General features: G+C 46.5%; 1 protein-coding gene across 1 annotated transcript in view; it reads left to right on the top strand.

Moving 5' to 3' along the window:
- dnai3 (dynein axonemal intermediate chain 3) overlaps window positions 1-17,335 on the top strand; it is a 120,355-nt gene extending 103,020 nt beyond the window's left edge. Inside the window, exons 18-22 of the mRNA XM_043700114.1 lie at window positions 415-545; window positions 3,683-3,887; window positions 11,398-11,489; window positions 14,523-14,633; window positions 17,158-17,335. Of these exons, the coding sequence (XP_043556049.1) occupies window positions 415-545; window positions 3,683-3,887; window positions 11,398-11,489; window positions 14,523-14,633; window positions 17,158-17,274 (656 nt within the window). The 3' untranslated portion in view covers window positions 17,275-17,335. The remainder of the gene's footprint in view (window positions 1-414; window positions 546-3,682; window positions 3,888-11,397; window positions 11,490-14,522; window positions 14,634-17,157) is intronic.
- Window positions 17,336-22,667: the final 5,332 nt, after the last annotated feature.

Genomic DNA, 22,667 nt, shown 5'->3' with positions numbered 1-22,667 from the left:
CACCTTGACCTCCTTCCACCTATTGCATTTCCAACGCTCCTCCCCCAAGTCCCTCCTCCCTACCCTTTATCTTAGCCTGCTTGGCACATTTTCCTCATTCCTGAAGAAGGGCTCATGCCCGAAACGTCGATTCTCCTGTTCCCTGGATGCTGCCTGACCTGCTGCGCTTTTCCAGCAACACACTTTCAGCTCAGAATGTTAACTCTGTTTCTCTCTCACATACACACAGATGCTGCCAGAGCTGCTGAGTTTCTCCAGCATTGTTTCAGATTTCCAGCATCCACACTGTATTGAGAAATACTGGACTTGCCAAATTTTGGAGCTAAATGCACTCAATGTGTTTTTTCTTTGGTGAAAATCTGAATTTGTTATAACATACTTGTATTTAACATGGGATATGTGTCAATATTACAGCCCCAAGACCAACTCATTGCTATCCAGTGCATGATGGTCCTGTAAACACAGTGCAAACGTCACCATTCTTCCGAGATATTATTTTGACTGTAGGAGGTTGGACCTTTGCGATTTGGAGAGAAGATGTTACAGTGAGTAATTCCCATTTCAGTTTCTTTGCCCATGAGTTGAAAATTGGCTTCCAGTGTTAAGAATGCACCCAACTTTTATCACTTCCTGTGATAACCTCCACCCATGTAACTCTGCAAGACACAGTCCCACAGCCACCTCTTTTATCAATGATCTTAATGCATGAGCAGGGTCAAAGTGTATCTTTGTTCACTGACAGCCCAGTATCCATCCTCCATGTCCGCTCACACCTCCACACTCACACGTTACTCTGACAGCATCTCTCAAACCCATAACTTCTCCAATAGCGAGACATCTCTAGAAGGACAAGGGCAGCAAGTACATGGGAACACCACCCATCTTCAAGCACTCATCATTCTGACTTGGAAGTATATCACCGCTCCTTCAGTGTCGCTGGGTCAAAATCCTGAAATTCCCTCCCTCAGGACATTATGGGTTTCCTCGTAATTGGAAGCATTCCAGGAAGACAGCTCATCACCACCTTCTTCTCAAAAACAATGAGGGATGGGCAATAAATGGTATTCCAGCCGGTGATGCACATAAACAAATATTAAAGAACACCATGTACACACCACCCTCCTTTATATAAACCACTTCCCGCAGACCCATAGAAATACCCCAATGCACACGCACACAAGCGCATACGTATACACACACACATTTGTAACATCTAAACAACACCTGGTTCTGTGGATAGATTAGAAAATTTGAGGTTATGATGCTTAGAGACTAGAAGGCAAAGAGGAGGTTTGATCAAGGTGTTCAAAATCATGAGATCTGGACAGAATCACAGAATTGTTATGGTTAAAATTAAGGCCATTCAGCCCATCATATCTGCACTGCCTGTGAGCATCATGACTAGGTGCCATTTTGCTGCTGTTTCAATGTAATCCTGTAAATTTGCTGACTGCTGTACATCCGCTCCTTATGGTCTTATGGTCTTAGAGAGTGGCAGGGAAAAGGTGACGGAAGGTGGGGAGGTTAAATTGCTCATATGAAAATTGGACATGGATGATGGAGTAACTGGCCTGCTCCTGTGCTGTCAGTTATGTTTTGATCTACCAATGTATTATGAAACAGTGCAGCCTTGATAGTTACTATTCCATAAAAACATAAGACATAGGAGCAGAAATAAGGCCATTCAGCCTCAGTCTGCTCTGCCACTGAATCACAAATTTTTCAACCCCATTCACCCACTTTCTCCATGCAACCCTTGATTCCCCTTGACAATCAAGAACCTATCTATCTCAGTCTTAAATATGCTCAATGACCTGGCCTCCACAGCCTTCTGTGGCAATAAATTCCATAGATTCTCCACTCTCTGTCTGAAGAAGTTTCTTCTTATCTCTGTTCTATAGGGTCTTCCCTTTATTCTAAGGCTGTACCCTCGGGTCCTAGTCTCTCCTGCCAATGGGAACATCTTCCCAACATCCACTCTGTCCAAGCTGTTCAGTAAATTTCAATCAGCTCTCCCCTCATCCTTCTAAACTCCACTGATATAAACCCAGGATCCTCAAATGCTTCTAATATGTTAAACCTTTCATAGCTGGGACTATTCTTGTGAACCTCCTCTGGACCCAGTGTATCCTTCCTGAGATATGGGCCCCAAAATTGTTCACAACACTCTAAATGTGGCCTGTTCCAATATTTTTAAACTGAGATTGTATTTAAATGATATTAAAGATGGTTCTTTCCAAGGTGTGGCGTACTGGGAGGAATTCGACATCCTTTTGGTTTAGGTGAGGTTTCAATATTTGCCTTATGACTCCCTGTCACCATTTTCCATTGAGAAGGTTCCTAGCCAGAGCAAAGCTTGCCAGAGTTACCAGCGTGAGTCACCACTTCACAGAGACACAATTGGAACTGTATTGAATTTCAGTGCTTGAGGTGCCCCACGGATTTACAAAACCATCCCTTTGTCACCGGGGTTTGAATCTGAACCAAAACAAAGCCTTCAGATAGAAGTTTCCATTCTCTGCCAACGTGGAACTTGATCAGTGTGGGGTTTAGTCACTAATTAATCTCAAATCATGTCGCATGTGATGATGTTTAGACACAGTTGCAAAGTCGACAATGTGGCAAAGAGTGTTAGCAAAATAACTCCAAGCAAACATTGGGAAGATGCAATATTCTCCAGTGGCATCACGCAACATCTGGTGGGCTTGTGGGGTGTGGGAATGGGGTAGGAGGTGGGGGCTTTATGGCCAGAACAAGGAAGCACACTTTTCAACTTCATGTGTGAGTCGATATCATTACCATGGTCCACTGGTGGAGAGTGACCCCTCCCCCCAGAGCAAGGTCAGAGAGTGACCCCTCCCCCCCAGAGCAAGGTCAGAGGGTGGCCCTCCCCCCCAGAGCAAGGTCAGAGAGTAACCCCGCATTAGAGGAAAGATGTGGATGTACTGGGGAGCATGCAGAAGTTTACAAGAAGAGCTCTACAGCTAAGAGGCCTCTGTTGTGGTGCTGAATTGGGGAGGTTGGGACTGTTCTCCTGGGAGAGGAGGAGCCTGAGAGGAGATCTGATGGGGCTTTTCAAAAACCATGAGTCAGCAGTACAGTGTAGATAGGGAGAAGCTGTTTCTGCTTGTGAAAGGATCAAGAACCAGAGAGGGCAGATTTTAAGTGTTCTTGCAAAAGAAGCAAATGCAAAGTAAGAAAGGTCTTTTTCACACAGCGAGTAGTTCAGATCTGGAATGCACTGCCTGAAAACAGCCAGGTTCAGTTGTGACATTCTGGAGAGCATTGGCTGGTTATTTCAATAGAAACGTGCGGGGTCAAAGGGAAAAGGCCTGGGGGGCATTGGCATTGAGTTAAAATGTACAGGGAGCTAGTGAATGCATAATAGGCTGAATGGCCTCCATATGCATGGTAACAATTCTGTGATTCTCTGTGGATAGCACTGGGTGAGGGTCCGGGTGACAGTATGTTAGATGCGTTCAAGTGAATGGAGGCTGGGGGATGGGATTCCAACCAGGGCACTATTGAAATCTGAGGGTTAAGAAGCTGGTGAACCTGCGCTTTATGAATAGGAGATTTGAAATGGGTGAGTTACTGTGTATGGGGTGCAGAGTCTGCGCTGTATGTTTGTGCTCGTGGTGCTTGTAAAAGTGATCTGGTTTGCTTCCCTGTTCCTACTCAGCTGGGACCCCTCCTACATTCAGCGTGTGCGACAAAACGCTGCACAACCGGTCACTGGTCACTCACCCGACCAGGCGTGGTCATCATCGGGAAGGAGGATGGCAACATTGATATTTGGGATTTACTTGAAAAAACCCACGAGCCCTCACAGACACAGAATATTTCTTCAGTTGCAATAAGTTGCATCAAGCCCTGGATTATCTCATGTACGTATTGTTTCGTCAGAAAGCAGCTAACCAATGCAATGTGTTCAAAGCTTGTGTCTGGATGTTGTATGAACAAAAACAGTTTATAGTAGAAGGTGATGGAAGGTGTCATCAACAGAGCTTATCAAACAGCACTTACTCAGCAATAACCTGCTCAGTGACGCTCAGTTTGGGTTCCATCAGGGTCACTCAGCTCCTGACCTCATTACAGCCTTCATTCAACATAGACAAAAGAGCTGAACTCTAGAGGTGAGGTGAGAGTGACAGCCCTTGACATCAAGGCCGTATTTGACTGAGTGTGGCATCAAGGGGCCCGGGCAAAACTGGAATCAATGGGTATTGGGGGCAAACTCTCTGCTGGTTAGAGTCATACCTCACACATAGGAAGGTGGTTGTGGTTGTTGGAGGTCAGTCTCTGTGGATGGGTCCTGGCTATCTGTGGAAGCAGCGGGTGGGGTCAGACTGCTACAGCTTCTAGTCAATGAAGGCGATGATGCCCCACATCCCTGTCTGCTGCTCCTGGTTCTCCCGGTGTGCGAGGACAGAAACTCTGCAGACATCACAGGGTCCTCCACTCCCTGAAGCTGAGCAGGTGCCTGCTCCCCCTCAGCCTCCTGCACTGTTTCTCCTTCTACCAAGTGTGGAGCTGTCATGGTGAGGTGTTTCCAGCCTCACTAAGTATGACATTGGCACCAAGGGGACAGTATCTCGGCCGGTAGGGGGTTGCAGGAGCTGGCCTTGCCAATGCTTCCCCTCAGACCTCAGAGCTCTTGGAGAGCGGGTAACTGGCCTGGACCAGGCATCACATTCCACAACCCCCTGCCTCCTGCCAACCAAACAGGCCCTTTCTGTCTCATTGAGGGAATAGAGTGGGTTCCACAGCTCTCAATGCAACATTTCCCGGGGTTGGGGCAGTGGGCAGCATGGAGAATATGTGATGTGGGAAGGTGGGGGTGGTGGGCCGGGTGACAGTGAGTGAGGGAAAATGTTGCAGGTAATAATGAAAGTGGCAGAGCCCTGGTGGGAACTGCATGCAGTATCAGAGACAAAGTGATTATGAGCACTCAGATAGATTGGGTGTGAGCTGGTGAGGGAGAGCGCACTCAGATAGAGTGGATGCGAGCAGGTGAGGGAGAGCGCACTCAGATAGAGTGGATGCGAGCTGGTGAGGGAGAGCGCACTCAGATAGAGTGGATGTGAGCTGGTGAGGGAGAGCGCACTCAGATAGAGTGGGTGTGAGCTGGTGTGAGAGAGAGCACTCAGATAGAGTGGGTGTGAGCTGGTGAGAGAGAGCACTCAGATAGAGTGGGTGTGAGCTGGTGAGAGAGAGGGAGCACTCAGAAAGAGTGGGTGTGAGCTGGTGAGAGATACAGCACTCGGATAGAGTGGGTATGAGATGGTGCGAGAGAGCACTCAGATAGAGTGGGTGTGAGCTGGTGAAAGAGAGAAAGCTCAGGTACAGTGGGTATGAGCTGGTGAGAGAGAGAGAGAGCACTCAGATAGAGTGGGTGTGAGCTGGTGAGGGAGAGCACTCAGAGCGGGTATGAGATGGTGAGAGATCGCACTCAGGTAGAGTGGGTGTGAGATGTTGAGAGAGAGCTCTCAGAGTGGATGTGAGCTGGTGAGAGAGAGGGAGAGAGCACTCAGATAGAGTGGGTGTGAGCTGGTGAGAGAGAGCATTCAGAGTGTGTGTGAGATGGTGAGAGAGAGCTCTCAGATAGAGTGGGTGTGAGCTGATGAGAGATACAGCACTCGGATAGAGTGGGTGTGAGCTGGTGCGAGAGAGCACTCAGAGCGGTTATGAGATGGTGAGAGAGAGCACTCCGATAGAGTGGGTGCGAGCTGATGAGAGATAGAGCACACGGATAGAGGGGTGTGAGCTGGTGAGAGAGAGCACACTCAGATAGAGTGGGTGTGAGATGGTGAGAGAGAGCTCTCAGAGTGGGTGTGAGCTGGTGAGAGAGAGGGAGAGAGCACTCAGATAGAGTGGGTGTGAGTTGGTGAGAGAGCCATTCAGAGTGTGTGTGAGATGGTGAGAGAGAGCTCTCAGATAGAGTGGGTGTGAGCTAATGAGAGAGATCGCACTCGGATAGAGTGGGTGTGAGTTGGTGAGAGAAAGCACTCAGAGTGGGTGTGAGCTGGTGAGAGAGAGCATTCAGATAGAATGAGTGTGAGCTGGTGAGAGAGGGCACACTCAGATAGAGTGGGTGTGAGCTGGTGAGAGAGAGCACTCAGAGTTGGTGTGAGATGGTGAGAGAGCGCTCTCAGAGTGGGTGTGAGCTGGTGAAAGAGAGCACTCAGATAGAGTGGGTGTGAGCTGGTGAGAGAGAACATTCAGATAGAATGAGTGTGAGCTGGTGAGAGAGGGCGCACTGAGATAGAGTGGGTGTGAGATGGTGTGAGAGAGAGCACTCAGATAGAGTGGGTGTGAGCTGGTGAGAGAGAGCACTCAGATAGAGTGGGTGTGAGCTGGTGAGAGGGAGAGAACACTCAGATATAGTGGGTGTGAGCTGGTGAGAGAGAAAGCACTCAAATAGAGCGGGTGTGAGCTGATGAGAGATACAGCACTCGGATAGAGTGGGTGTGAGCTGGTGAGGGAGAGCACTCAGAGCGGGTATGAGATGGTGAGAGAGAGCACTCAGATAGAGTGGGTGTGAGCTGGTGAAAGAGAGAAAGCTCAGGCACAGTGGGTATGAGCTGGTGAGAGAGAGAGAAAGAGCACTCAGATAGAGTGGGTGTGATCTGGTGCGAGAGAGCACTCAGAGCGGGTATGAGATGGTGAGAGAGAGCACTCAGATAGAGTACGTATGAGCTGGTGAGAGATAGAGCACACGGATAGAGTGGGTGTGAGCTGGTGAGAGAGAGAAAACTCAGGTAGAGTGGGTGTGGAGCTGGTGCGAGAGAGAGAGAGAGCACTCAGAGTGGGTATGAGCTGGTGAGAGAGAGAGAGCACTCAGAGTGGGTATGAGCTGGTGAGAGACAGCACTCAGAGTGGGTGTGAGCTGGTGAGAGAGAGAGAGCACTCAGATAGAGTGGGAGCTGGTGAGAGAGCACTCAGATAGAGTACGTATGAGCTGGTGAGAGATAGAGCACACGGATAGAGTGAGTGTGAGCTGGTGCGAGAGAGAGAGAGAGCACTCAGAGTGGGTATGAGCTGGTGAGAGAGAGAGAGCACTCAGATAGAGTGGGTGTGAGATGGTGAGAGAGAGCTCTCAGAGTGGGTGTGAGCTGGTGAGAGAGAGCATTCAGATAGAATGAATGTGAGGTGGTGAGAGAGAGCACACTCAGATAGAGTGTGTGTGAGCTGGTGAGAGAGAGCACTCAGATTGAGTGGGTGTGAGATGTGAGAGAGAGAGCACAGATAGAGTGGGTGTGAGATGGTGAGAGAAGAGTGGGTGTGAGCTGGTGAGAGAACTCAGATAGAGTGGGTGTGAGATGGTGAGAGAGAGCTCTCAGAGTGGGTGTGAGCTGGTGAGAGAGAGGGAGAGAGCACTCAGAAAGAGTGGGTGTGAGCTGGTGAGAGAGAGCATTCAGAGTAGGTGTGAGATAGTGAGAGAGATCGCACTCAGATAGAGTGGGTGTGAGCTGATGAGAGGGAGCTCTCAGAGTGAGTGTGAGCTGGTGAGAGAGAGTGAGAGAGCACTCAGATAGAGTGGGTGTGAGCTGGTGAGAGAGAGCATTCAGAGTGTGTGTGAGATGGTGAGAGAGAGCTCTCAGATAGAGTGGGTGTGAGCTGATGAGAGAGATCCCACTCAGATAGAGTGGGTGTGAGCTGATGAGAGAGAGCACTCAGATAGAATGAGTGTGAGCTGGTGAGAGAGGGCGCACTCAGATAGAGTGGGTGTGAGCTGGTGAGAGAGCACTCAGATAGAGTACGTATGAGCTGGTGAGAGATAGAGCACACGGATAGAGTGGGTGCGAGCTGGTGAGAGAGAGCATTCAGAGTGTGTGTGAGATGGTGAGAGAGATCCCACTCAGATAGAGTGGGTGTGAGATGGTGAGAGAGAGCACACACAGATAGATTGGGTCTGAGATGGTGAGAGAGAGCTCTCAGAGTGGGTGTGACCTGGTGAGAGAGAGCATTCAGAGTGGGTGTGAGATGGTGAGAGAGGGAGCACTCAGATAGAGTGGGTGTGAGCTGGTGAGAGAGAGAGCCCTCAGATAGAATGGGTGTGAGCTGGTGAGAGAGAGCACTCAGATAGAGTGGGTGTGAACTGGTGAGAGAGAGCAATCAGATAGAGTGGGTGTGAGCTGGTGAGAGAGAGAGAGAACACTCAGATCTAGTGGGTGTGAGCTGGTGAGAGAGAAAGCACTCAAATAGAGCGGGTGTGAGCTGATGAGAGATACAGCACTCGGATAGAGTGGGTGTGAGCTGGTGAGAGATAGAGCACACGGTTAGAGTGGGTGTGAGCTGGTGAGGGAGAGCACTCAGAGCGGGTATGAGATGGTGAGAGAGAGCACTCAGGTAGAGTGGGTGTGAGCTGGTGAAAGAGAGAAAGCTCAGGTACAGTGGGTATGAGCTGGTGAGAGAGAGAGCACTCAGATAGAGTGGGTGTGAGCTGGTGTGAGAGAGCACTCAGAGCAGGTATGAGATGGTGAGAGAGAGCACTCAGGTAGAGTGGGTGTGAGCTGGTGCGAGATAGAGAGAGCACTCAGAGTGGGTGTGAGCTGGTGCGAGAGAGCACTCAGAGCGGGTATGAGATGGTGAGAGAGAGCACTCAGATAGAGTGGTGTGAGATGGTGAGAGAGAGAGTACTCAGATAGAGTGGGTGTGAGCTGGTGAGAGAGAGAGAGCACTCAGATAGAGTGGGTGTGAGATGGTGAGAGGGAGCTCTCAGAGTGAGTGGGTGTGAGATGGTGAGAGAAAGCACCCAGATAGAGTGGGTGTGAGATGGTGAGAGATAGAGCACACGGATAGAGTGGGTGTGAGCTGGTGAGAGAGAGAAATCTCAGGTAGAGTGGGTGTGAGCTGGTGCGAGAGAGAGAGAGAGCACTCAGAGTGGGTAAGATATGGTGTGAGACAGCACTCAGAGTGGGTGTGAGCAGGTGAGAGAGAGAGCACTCAGATAGAGTGGGTGTGAGATGGTGAGAGAGAGAGTACTCAGATAGAGTGGGTGTGAGATGGTGAGAGAGAGCGCACTCAGATAGAGTGGGTGTTAGATGGTGAGAGAGAGCTCTGAGAGTGGGTGTGAGCTGGTGAGATAGAGCATTCAGATAGAATGAGTGTGAGCTGGTGAGAGAGAGAGCGCACTCAGATAGAGTGGGTGTGAGCTGGTGAGAGAGAGCACTCAGATAGAGTGGGTGTGAGATGGTGAGAGAGAGAGCACTCAGATAGAGTGGGTATGAGATGGTGAGAGAGAGGGCACTCAGATAGAGTGGGTGTGAGATGGTGAGAGAGAGCTCTCAGAGTGAGTGTGAGCTGGTGAGAAAGAGGGAGACAGCACTCACATAGAGTGGGTGTGAGCTGGTGAGAGAGAGAAAACCCAGGTAGAGTGGGTGTGAGCTGGTGCGAGAGAGAGAGAGCACTCAGAGTGGGTAAGATATGGTGAGAGACAGCACTCAGAGTGGGTGTGAGCTGGTGAGAGAGTGAGAGCACTCAGATAGAGTGGGTGTGAGATGGTGAGAGAGAAAGAGTACTCAGATAGAGTGGGTGTGAGATGGTGAGAGAGAGCGCACTCAGATAGAGTGGGTGTTAAATGGTGAGTTGAAACTTTATTGCTGGAACAGCACAGCAGGTCAGGCAGCATCCAGGGAACAGGAGATTCGACGTTTTGGGCACAGGCCCTTCTTCAGGAATGAGCCTGAGCCTGAGTCAGGTGGCTCATTCCTGAAGAAGGGCCTGTGCCCAAAACGTCGAATCTCCTGTTCCCTGGATGCTGCCTGACCTGCTGTGCTGTTCCAGCAATAAAGTTTCAACTTTGATCTCCAGCATCTGCAGACCTCACTTTCTCCTCGTTAAATGGTGAGAGAGAGCTCTCAGAGTGGGTGTGAGCTGGTGAGATAGAGCATTCAGATAGAATGAGTGTGAGCTGGTGAGAGAGAGCGCACTCAGATAGAGTGGGTGTGAGATGGTGAGAGAGAGCTCTCAGAGTGGGTGTGAGATGGTGAGAGAGATCGCACTCAGATAGAGTGGGTGTGAGCTGATGAGAGAGAGCACTCAGATAGAGTGGGGGTGAGATGGTGAGAGAGAGCTCTCAGAGTGGGTGTGAGCTGGTGAGAGAGAGGGAGAGAGCACTCAGCTAGAGTGGGTGTGAGCTGGTGAGAGAGCATTCAGAGTGTGTGTGAGATGGTGAGAGAGAGCTTTCAGATAGAGTGGGTGTGAGCTGGTGAGAGAGAGGGAACCCAGGTAGAGTGGGTGTGAGCTGGTGCGAGAGAGAGAGAGCACTCAGAGTGGGTAAGATATGGTGAGAGACAGCACTCAGAGTGGGTGTGAGCTGGTGAGATAGAGCATTCAGATAGAATGAGTGTGAGCTGGTGAGAGAGAGCGCACTCAGATAGAGTGGGTGTGAGAGAGAGAGAGAGAGAGCACTCAGATAGAGTGGGTGTGAGATGGTAAGAGAGAGCACACTCAGGTAGAGTGGGTGCGAGCTGGTGAGAGAGAGAGAGAGAGACAGCGCATCAGAGTGAGTATGAGATGGTGAGAGAGAGCACTCAGATAGAGTAGGTTTGAGCTGGTGTGAGAGAGAGATAGAGAGAGAGCACACTCAGATAGAGTGTGTGTCAGCTGGTGAGAGAGAGCACTCAAGTAGAGTGGGTGTGAAATGATGGAAGAGCACTTAGCCCAGTGGAGTGGAGATGGTCATTGACCCTCTCATAGTGTGCCTAGCCATTCCTCCTCACTGTGGAGATGGCACTTACCTCGACTCAGTGGCCAGGGCTGTTGGCATGATGCCCCTCCTCTGCACTACCCCCTCAACCCGGAGAATCACGGTGTCATCTGCCCCTTCACCTGGAGATGTTCTTGACTGAGGAGGGGCATTTTGGAATGCCAGTGCCCATCTATTGGCATAATGGTGTTTTAAAGATGGCACAGACAGGAGAGAGAGTGGTGAGTTTTTCCAGGAACAGGGCATGGTACTGAAATCGGAGTTGAGGGATGCTGCAGGGAACAGGGTAGGTAGTTAATGAGGAAGCTCAGTAAGTTACAGTGAGAAAACTCACTGAGAACTCACAAGAAACCCTCCAAAAAGCTCAACACAACTCAGAAACCAAAAAAAATGTAATATTCAGCCGGTCGACTGGATGATTGGCTTGGAGCCTGTATCCCTAAGGCATTGTGATCTTGGAACACGTTGGCCCTGTAATTTGATCACTGCTGCTCAAGGTTAGCTAGACCTGCTTCCAGCATGTGCCAAAACTTAAAATGACACAGAGCGCAGTGCTTTAACCTACAAACCAGTGAAATGCAATCTCAATACTTAAATTACATTGAGGTTATCATTGTGTATAGTCAACAGTTGGAATATTTGCACATTCCCCCCTGTCCGACCTAATCTGTGTTTTTCATTAGTGAGGCAACACTTACTGGCCGTATCTGATGACTTTGGTACATTGCACATTCTGGAGGTGCCCTGGGCTTTACGACATCCACTAACGCAAGAGGTCAGTGAACGGATCTTATTACTATTATCACATTGCTATATTTTGATTGAAAACAAATACAAGTTTTTGCAAGTAATTGACCTGTCCCCCGAAGCACTCCCCATTGCTCATGTGAACCTGCATTGTCTCAGTGGAGTGAGGCTGTGTTAAGGTCTGGCATTATGCAGTCTGATGCAGTTACCCGCACTGGTCGCAACCCAATCCCTGCACAATAAAAAACACACAAGGAGTTCACCCTGCTCCACTGAAAACTGATCTGTGAAATGTAGTTACTGTCACCAGTAGCCAAGTTCTAGTCCTACAAAGGAGGATTTATATTTATGGAGCACCATCTGGACTGGAAATGTTAATTCTGTGTCTCTGTCCACAGATACTGCCTGACTCACTGAGTTTCTCCACTGTTCTCTCTATCTGTCTTAGAATTCCAGCATTCACAGTACCTTGCTATTATTATATTTATATGGAACCTTTTCATGATCCCATTCTATTCCAAACCACTTTACAGAATTATTTTCATTGAGTACCATAAAGGTCCAACTATCTCAACCTCTTCCCTCACCTGAGGTATGGTGAGCCTCAGGTTAAAGCCCCACCACTCATCTGTCTCTCTAATGAGAGAGCTACGCCATGGGACTCTAATGACTTTACCTTAACGCATTATGAAGGTAATACTTCCTGAGGGGTACTCATTCTTTCAAAACAGGAAATGTGTCAGCCATTATGTGCACAGCAAGGTCTCACAGTAGCAACATGATGATGAAACCGTGATAGTGCTGCCTATCCCTAATTGCCCTTGAACTGAGGGCAGTTAAGAATCAACCACATTGCTGTGGGTCTGGAGTCACGTGTACCAAGACTGGGTAAGGATGGCAGATTAAAAACTGAAAGTCACGTGACACCAGGTTATAGTCCAACAGATTTATTTGAAATCACACGCTTTCAGAGAGCCGTCCCTTCGTCACACCACTGGACGAATGGGTGACTTCTGACCTTGTCCACCCCAGTCCAACACCGGCATCTGCACATCATAAAAACTGAAAGAATTGCGGATGCTGGAAATCAGAAACAAAGCAAGTTTTGAGAGGATTTGTAGCTCAGGTTGACGTTTTGGATGTAGGTTTGCTCGCTGAGCTGGAAGGTTCATTTCCTGACTTTTCGTTATCCTACTTACCCATCTTCCATGGCCTCATGTGAAGCAAAGAAACCCAAACATATAAATAGAAAGCAGGAATTTTCAGCATTGCTTCGCCTGAGGCCCACTGAAGATGTTACCTAGTATAGTAATGAAACGTCTGGAAATGAACCTTCCAGCTCAGCGAGCAAGCCTACATCCAAAATCAGAAACAAAATCAGAAATCACTGGAAAAGCTCAGCAGCTCTAGCAGCATCTGTGGAGAGAAATCAGAATCAATGTTTTGGGTCCAATGGCCCTACTTCAGAAATCCCATACAGTTTTTATTAAGGATGACAGATTTCCTTCCCTCTCAAATATACTGAACCAGATGATGATAGTTGTCATGGTTACCATCACTGAGGCTAAATTTCAATTTTAGATTTTTCCAAGTGAATTCCACAATGTGCAGTGCTGAGATTTGAACCCAGCTCTCCAGAGTATTCTCCAGGGCTGCTGTGTCACCAGTGTGGGGTGGTGGCATTAACATTGTGGCATAATCTCCCCTGGATCGAACAATGGCACATCCAGCACCCTGGGACTATTAGCCGAGATTCTAGACTGAAGTGGGGCATGAACTCTCACTCATCACAAACAGCCACTGCTATAGAGTCACAGCTCTAGACCCAGGCAGGAAAGTATGTATTAAGTATGACGACATCAATTGGGGACAGACTTGTGACCAACAATGGGACCACTGTATCTATCAGATTACTTCCTGACTCTCACTGGCCTGACTACCATGTGAAATATAATCCCTTCAGTGGAAGAGGGAGGAATATCAATTAATATTGATCTGTGCCCGGGGGAGCAGGAAGGTGGAAGCCAGAAGTGGGTGTGGGTAGGTGGAGGAATAGTGCCTACTGTATGTATTTTCCAGTAACCCAAACATCATCACTTTTAGCTAACAAGTTAAATGTCTATTCAACCTGCTGGCCACCGCATATTGTACTACTAGACTACAATGTCAGGAACCGGATTGGACCAATCTGAACTGTATTTGGGTGAAAGAATAATTAGTTGTTATAAAAAAGGATATAGACAGATTTTTAATTAGTAATAGGTTAAAGGGTTATGTGGAGTGGGCAGAAAAGTGAAGTTGAGTTTGAGATATGATCAGCCACGATAAAGTAAATTGAGGGGCTGAATGGCCTACCTCTGCCCCTGGTTTTAATGTTCTTATCAAAGTTGTTAAAGCTGGTGGGATCGTTTAGCTCAGTTGACTAGATGGCTGGTTTGTGAATTTTAACAGCATGGGTTCAGTTCCTACACAGACTGAGGTTACCACAAAGGACTCTCCTTCTCACTCTCCCCTCACCTGAGGCAGGTTAAACCACCACCAAGCATCTCTCTCTCTCTAATGAGAACACAGCTCTATGGTCTGACGAATTTATCTTAAAATTGTTAAGGATCAGAAGTCCTTCTGTGAAAGAAAAAGATGAAAGAATAATTTTGAGACGGTTTGCCTGGTCTGACAATCTGACGTTGGGTGAAGCACTGAGCTCAGGGTTGTGTTCTCTTTCTGTATTGACCATTATGTGGAGAGGACAGCCTCTCAGTTCAGATAAGGAGGAACCTGGGGGTGCTACGGGACATCTTACATGAGAACAGCTTACAAAACATTGGGAGATCATAAGAGTCCTGATGAAGGGTTATATCCAAAAATGTTGACTCTCTTGCTCCTCAGATGCTGCCTGACCTGCTGTGCTTTTCTAGCTCCACACTTTATCAACTCTGGCTCTCCAACATCTGCATTCCTCACTGTCTCCTAGACAAAAATAGTAAGAAATCGACTCGTTTGGAAAGCTCGTAATGACTCAAACAAATCATCACTTAAAAGAAACATCTTTCTTCTTCTCCAGAAATCTAACATTGAAGCTTACTTTGAAAGAGAAGTTAAACGGCTGGAATATTTTGAAGCCAGAAAAATATTGAGAAGTGAAAAGAAGGAGCAGCCAGAGGAAGAGAAAGCGGTGAGCAAAATACGTTGGTCCTTTGAAAGCATTTACAGCGCACCTTTGAAAAAAAATGTCCAAGGCTTATTACTTACCACCGCACACAAATACACATCTGTTTTCCTTTAACGTTTACTGCCTGCCATTATTTATTTATATTGCTGGAACTCAGGATCTCAGTGAGTGCAAACACAACTGCAGCCAAATCAATGGGGTAACTATGGCTTTAATTTACTCTACAAATACAGTATTTTCTCAGTGTAAAACTTTATGAGGTATGTGGAACTCTTTAAACCCCATAGGGATGCTGCACTTTGCTGGTTGTAGCGGTACAGCAAGTTATTGCAGAGGGAGCTTAGAGGGTGGCACAGTGGCTCGGTGGTTAGCACTGCTGCCTCACAGCGCCAGGGACCTGGGTTCGATTCCAGCCTTGGGCAGACTGCTCTGTGTGGAGTTTCCATATTTTCCCCTTGTGTGCATGAGTTTCCACCTACAATCCAAAAAATGTGTAGGCGAGGTGGATTAATCATGGGGAATATAGGGTAGGGAGTGAATCTGGTGGCGTGCTCTTCAGAGAGTTGGTGCAGACTTGATGGGCCAAATGGCCTCTTCTGGAATACTGTGCCTGGTTCTGGTGTCCTCCTCCTCCAAGAAAGGACATTTCTGGCCGTGGGGGGAGTGTGACCGATTCCTGGGATGGGAGGACTGATGTACGACATGGGATTGGATCTGTTAGGACTATGTTCACTGGGGTTAGTAAGAATGGGGACAGGGGGTAAATCTCATAGACATCTATAAAATTCTAACATGATTAAACAGGATAAATGCAGGAATCATCGAATCCATAGAGTATGGAAGCAGGCCATTCAGTCCACACTGACCCTTCAACAAGCATTCCACTCAGACCAACCCCATACCCTATCCCTGTAATACTGCATTTTCCCATGGTTAACCCACCTAACCTGCACATCTTTGGACTGTGGGAGGAAACCGGAGCACCCAGAGAAAACCCATGCAGACACGGGGAGAATGTGCAAACTCCACACAGACAGTCACTCGAGGCTGGAATTGAACCTGGGTCTCTGGGCACTGTGAGGCAGCATAGAGTCAGAGAGATGTACAGCATAGAAACAGATTAGATTAGATTTTCTACAGTGTGGAAACAGGCCCTTCGGCCTAACAAGTCCACACCACCCCTCCGAAGAGAAACCCACTCCCTTACCCTATATTTACCTCTGACTAACGCACCTAACACTGTGGGCAATTTTAGCATGGCCAATTCACCTGACCTGCACATCTTTGGACTGTGGGAGCACCCGGAGGAAACCCACACAGACACGGGGAGAATGTGCAAACTCCACACAGACAGGCGGGAATCGAAACCAGTACCCTGGTGCTGTGAGGCAGCAGTGCTCACCACTGAGCCACCGTGCAACTCATCTGTGCTGACCAGATATCCTAAATCAATCTAGTCCCATTTGCCAGCACTTGGCACATATCTCTCTAAACCCATCCTATTCATATACCCATCCAGATGCCTTTTAAATGCTGTAATTGTACCAGCCTCCACCACTTCCTCTGGCAGCTCATTCCATACATGCACCACTCTCTGCGTGAAAAAGTTATCCCTTAGGTCCCTTTTAAATCTTTAAGTGCTAACTACTGAGCCATTGTATTTCCCCTGAACACCATTACTGATGGTGAGAGTCTAGGACAGGGGTCACAGTCTAAGGTCGGCCATTGAGGACTGAGATGAGGAGAAATTTCCTCACCCAGAGAGTGGGGAGCCTGTGGGATTCTCTGCCTGAGAAAGTGGTTGAGGCCAAAACATTGAATGTCTTCAAGAAGGAGTTAGATCTAGTTCTTAGATAAAAGGGTGTGGGGAGAAAGTGGGAACAGGGGACTGAGTTGGATGATCAGCCATGATTGTATTAATGGGAGGGCCAACTTGAGGGGCCAAATGGCCTACTCTTCCAGTTTTCAATGTTTCTATATTTCATACTGTTGTCGATGGAATTTCCAACAGGCCAGGGAGAAAGTGAGGACTGAAGGTGCTGGAGATCAGAGTCAAAGACTGTGGTGCTGGAAAAGCACAGCAAGTGAGGCAGCATTTGAGGAGCAGGTGGGTCGACGTTTTGAGCATAAGCTCGTCAGGAATGGGCATCTCCTCAGCTGCTGCCTCACTGGCTGTGCTTTAACAGCACCACACTTTCCAACAGGCCATTCATGCCTGAAATGAGCATTGAATAAAATTTGTTAACAACAGAGGACCCAAATTAAAAATCAGAGGCAAAAGAGACCAGGTCAAGGTTTGAACTCATTTAAAACGCGTTCACCTATGAAAAGGACCCTTCAGGAAATTAGTCAGCATTTTCATCGCAAGGTTTTTGGCCTGTAAAGTGACCGGGTATCAATCTTGTTCAGGAAGAGAATACAAAAAGGAATGTAGATTAGAGAATGAATTTCAGAACAGTTGGTGGATCTGAAGCATGATAAAAGAAATATGTTTTTATTTCACAACGTTTATGTTCTCCTGTTGCAGCCATCCATCGCTGTGGTAAAGACAGTGGAAGAAGTGGAGGAGGAGTTAAAAAAGGAATATGGAGTTTACTTACAGGAAGAGAAGAAAATCATCTTTGCTCAACTTGGGAAAGTATGAGGGAAGCTGAAGAATCTTTGGTATATTTTTTTATTAAAAAATAATCTGATTAACGACAGCAGTATCACAACGGTGTCATCAGTGCAAAATAATCTTGCGTTGACTCATGTTTAATTTCTTTTGTTTTCCCATGAGGGTTCATCACTGAACGTATTCACAAGAGGCTGCCAAAAGAACATAAACATTTATTGCTCAAACAAAAATGCGAACTATCTTACACTATCCAAGAACTATTTGAAACATTCGCATTACAATTATCAAAAAAAAGTTTTGACTCTTTCTACCCTGACAACCTTACGGAGACTCAGCCTCCATGAAGAGTCATTCCTATCTCCACTCCAAAGATTTTTGTTCATCTGGCAAGACTGTAGTCAGTTCCTTTTCAAAGGATCGCTATAGTGACTTGATGTGATTTTCTTGAGTTAGTATCTTTTCCTGAGATGCTTAAATTAGCTGCTAACTGAGCTCACTTATTGCTTAACGTGGGTTTTCTTAACCATATTTTTAACAGCTTTATAGGCTGTCTTTCCCTCTGATATCACCATAGACTTCTGTTGCTCACTTTCTTCTAGGGAACACTGGATTTCTCCCCCAGCGCTGACTGTTTAGACTGTTAATAACCAACATCTATTCTCAAAAACCTTGTTCTCTGAATGAACCGGTTTCTGTTGTCGTGACCCACTGGGACAGTGTAGTGGAAATCAAACTTGATATTCCAGAGTCATCACAATATGAAATTTGATTAAACTGTTAAATTGCCCTAAATTTCTAATTAATTCCATCATTAACAAGAAAATCATTGCTTTTAAGAAATTAGATGATATAAACATGAATTGCTAACTTATAAACCTAAACTTAATCTCTTCCCTTTATTGAATTCACATTCACATGCAAACATAGATACAAAGATACAAGACATGACCATGTGTAGTACTGTAGATGGAAAAGGAAAATAATAGTCAGATGTGCACAGTTCTGGCACCATTTCAGAATCAATCACAAAAGGGCATAGTGCAAGAGTAAGAATATTCAAAGGGATTTGAGACAAAATCTTTTCACTCAGTAGGTGTTGGGAATCTGGAATGCATTGCCTGGGAAGGTAGTGGATGCTGGAAATGTTACAGTCTTTAAACAATATTTGGATGAGCACATCAAACATCATAACATTCAAGAATGTGGGACAAGTGCAGGAAATTGGGATTAAGGTGCCTTTAGTGGTAGTTATGTCTAATGCAGCCCCGATGGGCTGAAGGGCCTTTTCTGCGCTGTATGACAATGAGTCTATTCCGGATCACAGATATCAACAAGTTCCTTTCTTTCAGTTCCTTTTGATTCCTTTCATCTCTTTAAGGTTGTGGAGACGCCAATTCTTAGACTTTCATTGACTGGTTGAGGATTTGCCATGGCAGTTTCTCGAAAGGTAGTTTCTCCCATTTTCTTTTCAACAAGGGAGTTTGCAGAAAGAGCTGTTTAAAAGAAATGGTGAGTGAGAACAATCACCAGGGCCCCACAGATTAAGCGTGCCCAACCGACAATCTAAAATTGGTTATCAGGAAAATTCTCAACAAACTCAGCACTCTCTTCCTGTACAGTGCAATGTTTTGTTATCCTTTACATTGGAATTACTTTTAAACATCCCAATAAGTTCAAGATGAAAATCTTCAATAAAATCACCTGATGAAGGAGCGGTGCTCTGAAAGTTAGTGCTTCCAAATAAATTTGTTGGACTATAACCTAGTGTTATGTGATTTTTAACATTGTCCACGCCAGTCCAACACCAGCATCTCCAAATCATGTTCAATAAACTAAATTAACAAATGAACAGACTATTAAAAGGTGAACTAACGATGTTATCCATAAAGGAAAGGAGTTAGATATATTTAGAGTCATAGAGATGTACAGCACAGAAACAGACCCTTCGTCCATGCTGACCAGATATCTGAAATTAATCTAGTTCCATTTGCCAGCACTTGGCCCATATCCCTCTAACCCTTCTTATTCATATACCCATCTAGATGCCTTTTAAATGTTGTAATTGTACCAGCCTCTATCACTTCCTCCGGCAACTCATTCCATACATGCACCACCCTCTGTCAAAAAGTTACCCCTTTTAAACCTTTCCCCTCTCACCTTAATACTGTGCCCTCTAGTTCTGGACTCCCTCACCCTAGGGAAAAGACCTTCTCTATTTACCCTATCCATGCCCCTCATGATTTTATAAACCTCTATAAGGTCACCCCTCAGCCTCCAACACTCCAGGGTAAACAGCCCCAGCCTATTTAGCCTCACTCTATAGCTCAAACACTGGCACCATGCTTGTAAATCTATTTTGAACCCTTTCAAATTTCATAATATCCTTCCTATAGGAGGGAGACCAGAATTGCACACAATATTCCAAAAGTGGCCAAACCAATGTCTTGTACAGCCACAACATGACCTCCCAAATGCCTATACTCAATATTTTGACCAGTGGCGCAATGGATAACATGTCTGACTACGGATCAGAAGATTCCAAGTTCAGCTCCTGGCTGGCTTGAAACTTTGGGGCTGCACAGTGGCTCAGTGGTTGGCACTGCTGCCTCACAGCACCAGAGACCTGGGTTCAATTCCCACCTCGGACAACTGACTGTGTGGAGTTTGCACATTCTCCCCGTGTCTGTGTGGGTTTCCTCCGGGTGCTCCGGTTTCCTCCCACAGTCCAAAGATGTGCAGGTTAGGTGAATTGGCCATGTTAAATTGCCCGTAAGGTTAGGTGCATTAGTCAGGTAAATGTGGGGGAATGGGTCTGGGTGGGTTGCTCTTCGGAGGGTTGGTGTGGACTTGTTGGGCCGAAGGGCCTGTTTCCACACTGTAGGGAATCTAATCATAAAGGCAAGCATACCAAACGCCTTCTTCACTATCCTGTCTCCCTGCGACTCCACTCTCAATGAGCTATTTCTTCGGGCTAACGTAGTCAAAGGGTATGGGGAGAAAGCAGGAAAAGGGGCCTGAGTTGGATAATCAGCCGTGATCATATTGAATGGCGGAGCAGGCGGGAAAGGTTTTTTATTTATTTCAGTGGGAATATTCAAGAGCAACACAAGACACAGACAGGAGGTGCTGACAATCACAGATCTGAGGACTGAACAATCAAAGGGATGGACCCATTGCTGAGAGTATTGCACTATGTGAATGTCACCCCTTCTCCATTTCGCAGCAGTGTGCCACGCAAACAGCCTGCACATGTAGCTGGCAAACGGCTGGGTCTGAGATTCAATGGGGAAGAATCCTTAGTGGGGTGAAGGGGAACTAGAGTCAGTGAGGAGGTACCGCAATAATCATTCAACAGGTTCAGCTGATTCCAGACCAAGGACCTAGCCACAATCAGTCCTGCAGGTCAGGGCCACCCAATCCAGGTATTACAGATACATCCATTGCCGTGGAGAAGGAAGGAGAGAATTTTCTTGCAATATTTTCAAAGTGAGTGACCAAATGGAAGAAAAGCAGTTAGTGGACATTTTAAGGATTTTCTGTAAACATCCAGCTATGTTTTCTCTAGGATTTCTACTTGCAGCCATGCCGAAAGGATTCTTAATTACTGAATGGAAGGTTGGATAGACTGGGTTTGTTTTCACTGGAATGCAGGAGGTGGAGGGCTGACCCGATAGCAGTTTATAAGATTGTGGATAGCGTGGAAATTATGAGACTTTTTCCCAGAGTGGAGGGGTCAATTACTAGTGGACACAGGTTCAAGCTGCGATGGGTGGGGTTTAAAAGAGATGTGCAAGTCAAGCTTTTCACTCAAAGGGTGGTGAGGGACTGGAACGCACTGCCATAGGAGATGGTGGAAGCAGACGCATTCAAGAAGCACCTGGATAAATACATGAATAGGAAGGGAATAGAGGGAATAGACGGATCCTGTAAGTGAAGACAGTTTTAGAATGCAAGGGCAAAATGTGTCGGCATAGTCTCGGAGGGCCAAAGGGCCTGTTCCTGTGCTGTATTGTTCTGTGGATCTCAAATTCCAAGAAATCTAGGGTTTTGGCCAGAGTTGAGTTTGTATTCCACTTAAGCAGTAGTTCCCATATCCCTCGTTAACGTCAGCCCTTGCCAATTGACATTTCCAACAGCATTAAAGGAGTTAAAGGGAAAAAATGGAAGGTATGTGAGGTTCTAACAGTGAGGATAAACACGTTAATGATTCCAGTATGTCCGTGTGCCGAGTTTCCACTCCTCTCTGATACTGTATTACGAGTTCAAGAAGGACTCTTTGGCATTGAGTCAGCAAATGGAAAGGTCTGTTTTACATTAACGTCGAAGAGTTTACCAGCATTCTGAGTTTTATAATGTCTTGTAGATTGCTGCATTACATTCCATCATCATTATCAATAGTAGCAAATTATGTGTATTAATATTTCATAATAATAAAAAAAATTGAACTCTGCAGATCTCAACCACATAGCTTGAGAGCTGGGAGCTGTGTAAACCCCTCGGGAATTTTGCTGAACTGCTAATATCGGGGGACATGAGCTGAACCTCAGACTCCAAATAATGAAAACCAGATTGCAGCAAAAAAACAGCTGGGGTTTCCTGTCAGTACAGAGTCGAAACTCGGTCTTTAACAGACCTCCAGTTTCACAAAACTGTGGTGTGTTTTGTACGATGCTGGTCAAATATGAACAGCATGTCTAAACAGAATTTGAAGTTTGATATTGATGTGTTGAAGTGATCTCATTTTGTTTCCCTTTCCCCTCTATTTCCGTCAGGGTGCCTCTCCCTCCAGGATTAACCCTCTGCTATGTTGGGAAGTCCACAGCTTTGGGATGCACATGATTAAACAGATAGAGCAAGTCCTTCCTCTAGTGATGGGTCATGAACTGTCAATGGGATGAATGACCCATTGACTGCCGTACTGACTCTGAGTACAAAACAGAGAACAGAAAGTTAAAATCCGAGCTGGACTGTTCATAGAATGAATGTCAGGAAGCACTTCCTCACAAGGAAAGTAGTGGAAATCTGGAGCTCTTCCTGCTGAATTTGGGATTAATTAGAAATAGCTGGGCATCAATTACAGATGACTAAGGATCAATTGGAGATTATAGTCATACAGTTATAGAGCTGTACAGCACGGAAACAGACCCTTCAGTCCAATTCGTCCATGTCAACCAGATATCCTAAATAAATCTATTGCCATTTGCCAGCAGACATTTGTCTGTCTAATTTATGTATCCATCCAGATGTCTTTCAAATGTAATTGTAGCACCCTCCACCACTTCCTCTGGCAGCTCATTCCATATACGTACCACCCTCTGCGTGAAAACGTTGCCCTTTTAAACCTTTCCCCTCTCACCTATGCCCTCTAATTTTGGACTCCCTTTCACTGGAAAAAAGACCTTGTCTATTTACTCTAGCCA

Source organism: Chiloscyllium plagiosum, chromosome 11 (genome assembly GCF_004010195.1).
Source record: "Chiloscyllium plagiosum isolate BGI_BamShark_2017 chromosome 11, ASM401019v2, whole genome shotgun sequence".
Classification (NCBI taxonomy): domain Eukaryota; kingdom Metazoa; phylum Chordata; class Chondrichthyes; order Orectolobiformes; family Hemiscylliidae; genus Chiloscyllium; species Chiloscyllium plagiosum.
Note: the sequence above shows the minus strand (reverse complement) of the source record. Positions and strands in the feature narration are given on the sequence as shown.